Source organism: Triticum dicoccoides, chromosome 5A (genome assembly GCF_002162155.2).
Source record: "Triticum dicoccoides isolate Atlit2015 ecotype Zavitan chromosome 5A, WEW_v2.0, whole genome shotgun sequence".
Taxonomy (NCBI): Eukaryota; Viridiplantae; Streptophyta; class Magnoliopsida; order Poales; family Poaceae; genus Triticum; species Triticum dicoccoides.
The window spans coordinates 588105201-588117707 of record NC_041388.1 but is presented as its reverse complement, the minus strand read 5'-3'; the positions used below and the strand labels follow the sequence as shown (position 1 = coordinate 588117707).

Sequence of the window (12507 nt, the reverse complement as noted above, 5' to 3'; positions counted from 1 at the left end):
CGATTCCACTTTCATATATTCATCGACGTCGCCTGAAAATTTAATAGTCTTGTGAAGTCGCAGTTAACTGATACTTGGTTAAGTTTCAGTACTTGTGAGATCTTACATTAAGATCCGTGCAATTTTTTTAGTTTATTATTATTATTATATGTTATATCATTTGATTGAGACTTAAGTCTCAGTCCACTTAAACCTAGACGCATCCAAAATTTATGGGTAAGTTGATGTTCTTAACCGTTAGACTAAGATCTAACTGACCTTGGAAAAAAAAATTAAGATCCAACAGCCATTCTTCTTTTTCTTCCTTCTACATTTCTCTTTCCATAAATTTAATTTACCCAAATTACAAATTCAGTCAACTATCGTGATATTCACCACGGGAGCCATTTTCTTGCAAGCTTCCCTTGCTACCTGTTTCACGGGGAGCAGCATCCTGCCGACACGCAGCTCGATGAATATTCGACCTTTTTTGCCGGCGCACACGTCGCGGCCGTCGGCCCTTCACGCTGCTCGTCGACTCGTACGTCGATGGCAACCGAGTGCTCAGGAGACCTGCTTGGCTTGTGGCAGCAATGGCAGCCTTTCGGTGCGTCGCCGCCCGTCTTTCCAACGCTTTTAGTGGCAGCGTCCGGTGAAACGGCGGCGAGCTGAGACCTTCTCATCTCCAGCGACCTGGCGGTGGCGCGGCACGCCTCCTCCTTCCCGCGGCGTCTGCGCCCCTCCCCCAGCAGCAGCATGCTGTTGAGCACGACGAGCAGGCACGTCCCCACGTCGGCGAGGACCGCCGCCCACAGCACCGGGCGCCAGGCGACCGCGAGCGCGAGGACGGCGGCCTTGGCGGCGACCGAGGACACCATGTTGACGGCGATGGTCCGGCGGGCGCGCCTGCCGAGCCTCACGGCCTCGGGGACCCTGAGGATGTCGCTGGACATGAGCGTCGCGTGGCTGGTCTCCATGGCCGCGGCCGAGCCGGAGATGCCCATGGAGACGCCCACGTCCGCCGTCGCCAGCGCCGGGGCGTCGTTCATGCCGTCGCCGACCATCATCGTCGGCCCAGCCCTCGCCTTCAGCGCGCCCACCAGCCGGACCTTGTCCTCCGGGAAGAGCTCCGAGTGGAGCTCCTCGAGGGCGCCGCCCAGCCGCTCCTGCGCGTGCACCGCCGCCTCCGCGCTGTCCCCCGTGAGCAGTACTGAGCTGATGCCCATGGACGCCAGCTCTCGAATCGCTTCGGCCGCGCCGGTCCGGCAGTCGTCGGAGAGCGAGAACACCCCGACGAGGTCCCCGTCGCAGATCACGTAGCCGATCGAGACGCCCTTCAGACCATTCATTCTTTCTGGAACTGCAAGCAAGAAAATTTTCTTCTCAAACTTCATTGACCAAGCAAAGCACCAAATGTATGTTTGCTCTGCTCTCAGCTCACCTGTCTGACAGGAGGATCCCCTCGCCAAGACCCTCTTGTTCCCGACGTAGATGCGCTTCCCGTCGATCTCTCCGTAGACGCCCTCGCCGGGAAGGATGCGGAACTCGGCGACGCATTCCGGTTTCGGCTGGATGGATTTCGATTGCGCGTGCTCCACGAGCGCAGCCGCCATTGGGTGGCTGGATTTGCTCTCGATGCTTGAGATCCTGCCAAAGAAGCTCCCATTTCAACACGAGTTTTCATCGGTGAAAATTTCAATGCTCAGAGGTGAACATACCAGTAAAGAAGATGGCTCATCTGAACCTTCTGTTCGACCACATCGAACATGTCGACGGTGAACTCCCCTCTGGTGATGGTGCCGGTCTTGTCGAACGCCACGGCCCTGATCTCGCCCAGCGACTCGAGGACGTCCCCTCCCTTGACGAGGACCCCCATCCGCGCCGCCGTCAGGAGCGCGCAGAACGTCGCGACGGGCGTCGACAGCACCAGCGCGCACGGGCACGCGCTCACCAGCAGCACCAGCGCCAGCCTGAACCACCGCTCCGCGTCGCGCGCCCCCAGCAGCGGCGGCAGCAGCGCCACCCCTGCTCCGAGAACCACCACGGCCGGCGTGTAGTACTTGGCGCAGGAGTCGATCAGCCGCTGCGTCTTGGACTTGCTCTGCTGGGCCTCCTCCACCAGCCTCTCCATCTTGGCCACCGTGGAGTTCTCGGCGAGAGCCATTGTTCTCACGGCGATGTAACCTGCATGACAGTAGGCTCAGATCACCGCAAGAACGTCGCTGCCTTCAAGAAGGAGAAGAAACAATCCAGTTTTGGTACCGTCCAAGTTGAGCGTGCCGGCCCAGACCTCGGACTGCGGTTGCTTGGGCACCGGGTACGACTCGCCGGTGAGGCTCCTCTCGTCGACCTCACTCTGCCCGTCGACCACCACGCCGTCCACCGGCACCATCTCCCCTGCTCTGACCGCGATGACGACGCCCACACCGATGTCGCGAACGTTGACGACCTCGCCCGTCTCGGCGAGGACTGCCTTCGGCGGGATCATGCTCATCAACGACGACATCCCGGCGCTGGCCTGACACCACATCACACTTTGTGTTAGGAAAATTCATATTGATTCCTTCGATTCGATCATGGAAAGTAATTTAGGATCCACACTGTACTTGTATTACCTTGGTGCAGGCCAGGGTCTCGAGCCACTCTGCGGTGGTGAAGAGGAAGACGATGACGCCTGCCTCCGTGTAGTCCTTGAGGGCGACGGCACCGGCGACGGCGATAAGCATGAGGATGTTGATGTCCAGCGCGAGCCTGCTGGCGGCGGCGAGCCCTCGGAGGACCATCGGGGGAGCGCCGGCGCAGGCCGCCCCCAGGGCCAGCCACTGCAGGGGAGGCAGGAGCCACCTGAAGGAGGACGCGAGGAGGAGGGCGCCGCAGGCGACGATGTACGGGCTGGGCCGTCGGCCGATGAACCCGCTGCTGCCGTACGCTCGCACCGAGGCTTCCAGGCCCGCCCCGTTGAGGACCTTCACTGGTGCGTTTCGGAGTCCGGACAAGGCAACAAACACGTTGAGATCGACTTGTAATTAAGCTTTATTTCATGGAGATTCTGGGTTCAGATCAGGGTAAGTAAGGTCAGGAGAGGGGACGGATTGATTGGTTACCAATACGGGACTGCGAGACGGCGGCGGGGTCGTGCTCGACGACGACGGTGCGGGAGGGGACGACGACGGCCACCGCCCTCACGCCGTCGAGCGGCGCCAGCAGCCGCTTGACGAGCGCGACCTCCGCGGAGCAGCACACGCCCAGCACGTCCAGGTACGTCTTCTCCCACTGCCTCCTCGCCGCCGCTTCCTCTGCCAGCAGGCTCGCCTCGAGCGCCGGGTACGACTCGCCGCCGCCCATCATTGATGATCCAGAGACGCGGGCGGATGAAGATGAACAGCAAGAAACGAAGCCAAAGGAGAGATTGCAAATAAGTCAACGACAGAGCCAGGGATCGATGGTTTGGAAGAGGAGCAGAGGTTGAGCTACAAAATGCACGCAATCCTGCGTCAGTGAAAGCGACGGCGGGCACTGACAGAAACAAGTCTTGGAATTTGGTGAACTCAAATCCGGCAAAGCATCGATTGTTCCACGAGTTCAGGGTGAGAGGACAAGCTCCACAATGCACCAAGCGCACCGGCCAACACCGCACACCCAACATAAAATGCACCGGAGCCCGCATATCTTGTAAGCTACTAACGGCAAGACGAATCAAATGGACGGCCTCAAATGTGTGCCCTTGAAATTCTCTACCTACTATCATTAGTTTTTTTTAACACAGTACAGACGCAAGCGCTCATATATGTATGCATACACTCATTTCTATAAACGCACACACGCACATCCTACTCCTATGAGCACCTCTGAAAGACTGAGCCGACATATCATCTTGAAATTTACGAAGCTATCTATCATTAGTTGATTAGTACTAGTTCTCCCCGATTGGTCATGAAACTAACATAATTTTGGACCATTTATGCTTTTCTAAACATTGGTTCACATATTGTTTGTTTCTATGGCTAGGGCTATCGATGGGCTGAATGTCATGTTTCGGGCTATCAGCGGATTGTAACGATACATAACTAATTGTTAGAAATAATAATAATAAAAAGAAGAACGAATTTATTGATGATTTAGAATTTCCTGTTTATAGTTTCTTAACAAATTTAACAACCACCACCACCCGCGCGCGTCAACCCATGGTGGCCCTTATTATTCCTCGGAGGCATAGCTCCCTCGTATTGCCCCTCTGCCCAGTTGGACAGGGCAGGCAACGGTTTGAGTATACTACTCTCTCCGTCTCAAAATTCTTGTCTTACATTTGTCTAGATACGGATGTATCTAATACTAAAACATGACTTGGTACATCCGTATTTAGACAAATTCAAGACAAAAATTTTGGGACGGAGGGAGTATATACCATGTTTTTTGTGAGCCCTATTGGGTTTTCATCCATATACCTGTGGCGTGGGCTGTCCTAGATAGATCCCTAGTTCATGCAGAGTAGAATGATTTTGTCGGTTTCTGGCTTTTCTTTTACCTTTTTATTTTCTCCATATCTCCCTCCCTCCCTCCCTCTCTCTCTCTCTCTCTCTCTCTCTCTCTCTCTCTCTCTCTCTCTCTCTCTCTTTCTCTTATATATAAAAGTATTTCACAAAAAATAAAAAATAAAAATCTAGTGCGTATTTAATTTTTTTTGAAAAAAATATTAAACACATTTTGTGAAAAGTTTCATCATTCATCTTTAAAAAATCATATATTTTTTATAAAAATCATCATCTACTAAAAAAGTTCATCGCATTTAAAAAAATCATTATGTATTAAAAATGTCCATTGTTTATTTTTCAAGAAAACTGTTGAGAAATCAAAAAATGGTAACCATACATTTAATAAATATTCGTCATGTTTATTTACAAATGTTCATTGTGTTCAAAAAAACTATCACATATTTTTTTAATTGTTCACCACATCTAAAAATATCCATTGTGTTCAAAAAGGTCATCTACTATTCAGAAAAGTTCAACGTGTATTTAAAAATACATGATGAACACTTTTGTTGATGAAAAGTTTCTAGATATAGGATGAATAACTTTTTAATAGACGGCTAACATTTTTAATAGACGACAATCAATTTTAAAATACACGGCAAACATTTTTTGATACATGTTGAATTTTTTTAAAACTACATGCTAACTACATTTTTGCAATCACGATCAAGTTTTTCCATGAAAATGATTTTTTAATACATGATGTTTTTTTTCTGTAAGATGCTGGCCAATCCCTTGTCTAACTGAGACGAGCGGACGCTGATCTCGCAATAAGTGAGATATATATAGCAATCGGGGAGCTCTTATACGCCGCTCTTTGCGGCAAGCATGCACCTCCTTCGCAGGGCTGGCCCATTGGCGACCCAAGCGTGCGCTTGTAGTGATGGGGAGAACCACTCTAGTGATTAGCGAACTGAAGAGCTGCAGAACACACTGTAATGAACCATGTTGTGGCATACACTTCTATAAAATTTTAGACCCTTTTTGAAAGAGTGTACTTTTGAAAAAAGTGAAGAATTTTAGAAAATAAATTGAACTTTTTAAAATTGTGAAGATTTAAAAAAAATCTGAACTTTGTTCTGAAAACAAGAAAAATATATAAAATTAAAAAGGATATTTTGACAAAATGCTAATATTTTTTGCAATTCCAAGATTTTTTTAAAACATGATTTTCTGATTTTTTTTTTTAATTCGAAACATTTGTTTAAGAATGTGATTTTTAAAAATTCCTGAAAATTATTTTTTGAACGGTTGAAAAAAATTGAATTTAGAAACATTTTGCGAAGTTTCTGAACACTTTTTGAAAAAAGAAATGGTAGTGCGAATCACTTGCAATTTGCCGAATTGTGCGGTAAATAGGAAACTACTGCCTAGTATAGCATCCTTGGGAAGGCAGGCAGTGGAGATCGATCCTCTGGGTATTAATCCTGTAGTAGTCGCCGACCCAAGCACACCCGTGTCTTGCGTTCAGGCCGTGGCGGTCCAGGCCCACCATACTTTAGCTGAAAAATTGCACAAAAACACGGAGTAAGAATTGCCTAAAAAAACACAGTAAGCTTCCCTCAAAAAGAAAAAAAACAGAGTAAGTCCTCTTTAGAAAAAAAACAGAGAAAGTGACTTTCTTTTTACATGAAAGAAAGAGACACGAGGGATTGGAAGAGAGGATTTCAAAATTAGAAACTGAAACGAACCACGGCGAAACACCGAGGTTGCCGCACGCAAACCGCGGTGGCCACGATCCAGTTTATCCACGCGGCCCCTTTTTGACCGACGCCCGCTTGCATGTGCAATAATGCTCGCTCCACCGCACGCAGCGGGCACCGATCGGGTCAAACACTCGCGAACGTGGCGATCGAGCTAGGTGCTGCGCGATGCATGGAGCGCCGTCGATTAAATTAAGTAACCTAGATAGATTTCGACCCGAGCAAACAAACAAACGCTCTGTGACAAGGCTGTCTTACTGCTCCATTTGCCCGACGTCCCGGTGATGTACTCCCTCCGTTTCTTTTTAGTCTGCATATAAGGTTTGATCAAAGTCAAGCTTTGCATAGTTTGACTAACTTTATATTAAAAAATATCAACATTCATAATATGAAATCAACATTTTCAGATGCACCGTGAAATGTATTTTTATATTATGTAATTTAATTATTGTAGATGTTCATATTTTTTAATAGAAATTTGGTCAAACTTTGTGTAGTTTGACTTTGACCAAAACTTATATGCGGAGTAAAAATAAACGGAGGGAGTATCTTACAGCCCCTCCACTACCGGTGAGATGCCGATCCTCCGTGCCATCATTGGACCGTGGATTTGTGCTTCAGGCCGTGCATGCATACACGCATTAATGGCCCCTCTCCGAAAATCTTCATGGGACAAGCTAGCATCATACCGCACGGTAGTAATTAGTAAATGAAAACAAATTGTTGATGGAGGAATTGTGCATGTTGGTCGTGGAACTAATTAATTGTTTAGATTAAGAGAGGCATGTAGTAGATGAGAGGTCTTGGTAGGACAGTGAGGCCTGTAATCACGAGGCGCGCCACAACCAACAGCAACGTTGCAACGCCTGAAAGCAATACCTACCTATGTTGGACGGCGAACGTGTCAGCCTAGGGAGCGCCTCCCTCCCCCCCTCGTACGCACCCACGACCAACCGGCGCTAGCCAAGCTTCACGTGCCGTGCGTCCTGGATCGACACGACACCAGATCACTAACCATCCTTCCGTTCCGATAGTGTGATCGATGTTGCTTGGAGTGGAGACCGATCCATCCGTCCATCCATCCATGCTGACAAGTACTCCTACTTGCTTACTAAGTAAGCACACTCGATGAGTTCTTTTTGGACTAGATAGCCATGTTTGGCCTAGACTAGGAAATGTTTCACTGGATCAACAGGAGGAGCAAGGCTTTAGTCACAAGCTTCAGCCTTCAAGCTTGCATGACAAGCAGCCATCTCGCTCTGATCTGATGGTGCTTCTGCCATGCTCTTTGCCAGTAATAACAATCAACCACGGACATTACTGTACACTGCCCATCCTTGCAAGTTCCAATCCAACGGGTCTGATCAGAGCAACCGGCAAAGCTACGTCTATGCGTGCCTCTTTCACTAGGCTTCGACGAGTGGGTCACGACACGAGTCGGTGGCTCCTGGCTTGGGTCGGCCAGGCTGATCCTGACCGGCTTGTCATTGGGCTGTCTCGCTTTACGTGCCGCGACTCCCGCTTCCGTCCTAGGCTCCCCGCCCACTTTTCGCGTGATCCTTTCTCCACTGGTGAGAACGGGGATGCTGTCATGCTGGGGGCATGGCTCCACTTGCGCCGTGGGCGGGACCCGGCGAGCACGATCGATCGATCGATCGACATGGTGGTGCGTTCAACGGCCCTTAACGTGTCTAACCAAAAACAATCAGGGACCAACGTGCAGCAGCGGTGCCAGATCTGGCTAGTGGCGCCACCGTGCTTGCACTGTAAACCACGACGAACACTCGAAACTTTTTCTCTCATTTTTTTTGCAGGGAACACTCATAACTTTTTTTCATCCTCGTAAAAGTTAACTGTTTATGTATTGCGATTGTTTGTTTTTGTTAACGGGAGAGGGATCCCCAAACTTTATTTAATACTTCATCCGATTCATATTAATTGTCGCAATTTTAGAACAGATTGGAGGGGGTAAGAAAGATTATAGCAATAGTTACAGCTAAGAACAAATAGAAATAGGAAATTAAACATAAGTACTGGACTTTGCAAGAAGGACCCTAAACAAAGATACTGAATTGCAATGTCCTCAGCACCTTCTCGGATTCCACCTCCCCGTCCTCGGGGATAGAACCACTTGGGGCGACGAAGTTGTCGTAGCAAGAAACCACAACCGTCGGGAAGACGCATCACTGCCTCCCTTTGGGCATCTTGGCCATGAGTAAAGAGGGTGGTTGCCCTTCGGCCAGAAAATTCACCCAAGCGGCGAAGACCATCCAATGATCGTCGAAGACAAGCTTCAGCTAGCGGCACAACTCCGGTGAGGATGAGCTCAAACCTAATCGGCGACATCCAGTAGTCTATCTGGTCCCACCTTGAGCACACCACGACGGTTGCACAAGGAAGAGGAAAAAGAAGAGGGGGTCCTAGATCAGGGACACAACACCACCCTCCATGTGACCACATCCTCGGAAGGAGGAGCTCTGGACAAGAGCCTCAAATCCGGCCAAATCCCTAGCTCTGGCAACTCCTTGTAACATCCCAAAATTTTCCAAATTTTGGAATGTTCTAATTATTACTCCCTCCATTCCATAATATAAGGGTGTAAAAAATGCTCGTATATTATGGGATGACGGGAGTAGCAAGTTAAATTTTTCTCAAAGTTTTAAAAACTTTTTGTGGACTTGTTGAAGCTTTATCCCAATTTAGTTGAAACTTACTAAGGAAGCGATAAACATGACTATCCAAATTACGAATTCCATGATAGGAAGATTCTTTTTTCAAGTTCAAACTTTGGTTTTGAGCAACTAAATTACTTTTCAAAAGAGAGGGGATAAAATGACTTTCCCAAGAGCAAAGAAAATTATTTAGTTGGACTTAATTGTGTTACTTCTGAGCCATTTGAATATTTTGCCAAATTTACTTGGACTTAGTTGTGTTCCCAGACTTGACATTTGTGTTCGCATTTTTCTGAATTTCTTTCATGCCTTATTGCAATGTGCGTTCAGCAAGAGGAGGCGTTTCCGTCAACTACGAAGACGTGTGTGGCGACTTTATCAATCTCAAGATGATGTGTCAACCCGGTCTCTCGGAGGTGCTCATAAGGATAGGGTGTGCATGCATGCGTTCATAGGGATGAATGTATATGCCTGTGTATGAGTGTATGCGTCTGTACTATGTTCAAACAAAAAAACTAAACAGTGAAATAAACAGACCAACCAGCGGTCCCCGTCGATTTGAACCGAGGTGGCTGATGCATCCGGACAATCCTAAATACGCCACTGCATGGGCTAGGTTTGGGTACCGAACATGACGAACACATGAACTGGGTTTTGGGATCCGGTTGGGCGGCATTTTTTTGGTTCGAGCAGAATAGGGGTTTGACCAGAAAAACTTTTTCTTACGAAAATGATTCAGATCTATTATTAAAGTTCACTGAAACTACAAATCACCTCAAACATAATAAAAATTACATCGAGATTTCGAGACCGCCGAACAATCACTACCACCGTCAAACGAGCCACTCCCCTACAGGAGTCGGCTTGATCTTGTCAGTGAAGTCTGAAGGAGGAGTAGAGACACCGGGGTTCTCCTCCCCGTCACCGCCCGTCTAAGCGGCGGGCAGAGGAGAGGCAAATCTATCGACTCGTCGGCAAAGTCTGGAGGAGAGAGTACCCTAGCCGTTAAGGGATAGGGGAGAGAAAAAGAAACCCTCACCGGAAATGCTCTTAACTCGCGTTTCAAATTTGTACCTTGAAACACGCATCCACTTTTATAAACGGGATAGAGCTCTACATATTTTTTCTGTCAAAGAAAAAAAAAGCTCTACACAACGTGAAGGAATGGAATAGTCCACCAGTGACTCATCTTTGTGATGCACCATGGCTGACAATTAGACGCGTGCTTATGTCAAGTGGAGCAGCCTATAGAATCTCTCTTCACACACACTCGGAGTAAGGCTGGTCACAATGGGGAGGAACTTAGGAGTAACATCACACACTCCAATACAACTTTGCTTATGTGTCACATATTTAATAAAGAGAGAGGTGCTTGTGGTAACTAGCTAAGAGGGTGCTTGGATACGTTTTAGTCCCATGACTAAAAGTAGTGGGACTAAAACTTGCTAGCCTCACCCATGCTTGGATCCAAATACTAAAGAGACTAAAATCAAGTTATTGAGCATTTGTTATCCTCCAAACCCTTCAATCCAGAACTTGCATGTGTTAAAGGAGAGGCATTAAATGAGGAGAGAGAGGGCTAATACATATTTTAGTAGGAGGGTGCTTGGATACAAGGGACTATTTTTAGTCTGACTAAAAATAGTCTCTTTTAGAGGCTAAAGTTCCAAGCACCCCTGACTAAAGAGAGGCTAGGACTAGTCTTGAGGCTAAAATCTTTTAGTCATGGGAAACCTACTAAAATATGTATTAGCTCTCTCTCTCCTCATTTAATTCCTCTCCTTAGTTCTGGATTGGAGGATTTGGAGGATAATAAATGCTCAATAACTAGATTTTAGTCTCTTTAGTACTTGGATCCAAGCATGGGTGAGACTAGCAAATTTTAGTCCCACTACTTTTGGTCATGGGACTAAAACGTATCCAAGCATGCTCTAGGTTTCCTATGACTAAAAAAATTTAGCCTCAAAACTAGTCCTAGCCTCTCTTTAGTCAGGGGTGCTTGGAACTTTAGCCTCTAAAAAAGACTATTTTTAGTCAGACTAAAAATAGTCCCTTGGATCCAAGCATCCTCTAAGTTACCGGAACATCACACATTTCAAAAAACAATGAGTCTATAACCTAATAAATACATTGTTGCATGACACTACATAGATGTTCCTATCCACTGTGGAGGTAGTAACATAGTCTAGAGAAGTGTGTAAGTTACTAGACTATGTTCTTGCCCATTGTGACCAACCTAAGTATATCACCGTCATTACCGGCGGCTGTTAAGACAAAGGCTCAATCAAATAATAAGCGAATGGGTTCTGACATGCGGATGCGGAGGGACACAGCACAACGACTGATTCTATTGACCATGCCACCAGCCTCGTACCTCTCTTTCCGGCCGTGTTTCAGCAAGAAGGCGACTCACATTCGCTTCAAAATGATTGGACTTTGCTAAGTTTCAGCAGAGTGATATACTACTAGTAGTAGTATGCTTCGGGGTAAATATTCTTTTGAAGAACTTTGCAGGAAATGAAAATATATGTTTCGCGGCAAAGGAACTAAATCGCACGATGCTCTTCTAAACTAAATCTTCCTAGGTAAACTTGTGTTTTTTTCCTTTCTAAACTAAATCAGCCCCCCTGATTTTCACGGTGTGGGCCTGGGCTTAAATTTTCTTCCAACCAAATTAGGCCAAGTCAGCTAGTACGTAAGTTACATAAAATATTTACGTAGGTGTACAAAGCCCCTTCTAATATTAGCAGGAGTTGTGGATTTCTCCACATGTTTTCAGAGTGACAAGCCAAACTGGGAACTGGTGGTCTAAAATAGTTGTAGTGGTGCTTAACTTTTGCTCGCATACTACATGCTTTTGACGAGTTCTGAACGGGAAGGGCGCAAACTGCATGCAGGCAGTCCATTCAGACAAATCATGTTGGGAAATGGATACCCCACTAGCCGACCTTCTAGTCTGCCATGCATGCATGTCGAATGCCATGGACCTTTGTTGTTGCAACTTGCAAGGTAAGAGCATCTACAACCGGCCATATGTCTGGACGATCCGCCCAGTTATTGTTCGGTCATGATTTATGATTTTTTTATATAGATGGATCCCTTAAACAGCCGTCAAACGCTCGGATTGACCGACACCTCGCATATCCAGCCTAAAAATAGGGCGGATATGAGGCGCCTGGGCACATCCATCATGCCGGACCCGGCTCATGCTGGCCCACCCTACCCCACATAAACTCCTCCGCATCTGCTCGCCGGACCAAACCCTAATCACTTCACTCCCCCTCCTCCCCCCTCACCCAAGCTCGTCTCCGGCTCCTTCCGGCTGTCTCCGGCATGGCAGGCAGCGGATCTGAGTTCCTCATCTCTAGATTCGTCACCCCAAACTCATCCCACGCGGCTCCGAGGAGAAGATGGCCGCCCGGCTTGCGCTCTGTCGCGCCCGGGAGGACCCCTGTGCACGGCTCGCTCGAACTCCATCAGTCGGGAATCCATTGCGTCGGCCCAAATGGCGCATGGAACCGGCGCTAGGCCAGCTGTAGCTGCCGTGCCGGAGGCCGTGCGGTCCGTCTGGCGTCCGAACGCGTTGGCGGATGCGCAACCCCTCCGTTGGTGCGCCGATAT

At 47.8% G+C, this 12507-nt stretch overlaps 1 protein-coding gene across 1 annotated transcript; it reads right to left on the bottom strand.

The window, feature by feature from the left end:
- Positions 1 to 272: 272 nt before the first annotated feature.
- LOC119303105 (cadmium/zinc-transporting ATPase HMA3-like) lies at positions 273 to 3627 on the bottom strand. The gene is made up of 6 exons (XM_037580191.1): positions 3084 to 3627; positions 2595 to 2950; positions 2242 to 2497; positions 1698 to 2163; positions 1421 to 1626; positions 273 to 1339 (listed from the first exon to the last, which is right to left on the bottom strand). The coding sequence occupies exons 1-6, from the start codon at positions 3325 to 3327 to the stop codon at positions 417 to 419; spliced, it is 2451 nt and encodes an 816-aa protein (XP_037436088.1). The 5' UTR covers positions 3328 to 3627; the 3' UTR covers positions 273 to 416.
- Positions 3628 to 12507: the final 8880 nt, after the last annotated feature.

Excerpts from the sequence above, each read along its gene's own strand:
- LOC119303105 (XM_037580191.1), bottom strand. The coding sequence starts at position 3,327 with ATGATGGGCGGCGGCGAGTCGTACCCGGCGCTCGAGGCGAGCCTGCTG. Across the intron at positions 2,951-3,083 it reads CGTCTCGCAGTCCCGTATTG|TGAAGGTCCTCAACGGGGCG; the intron begins GTAACCAATCAA and ends GAAACGCACCAG. Across the intron at positions 1,627-1,697 it reads ATGAGCCATCTTCTTTACTG|GATCTCAAGCATCGAGAGCA; the intron begins GTATGTTCACCT and ends CTTCTTTGGCAG.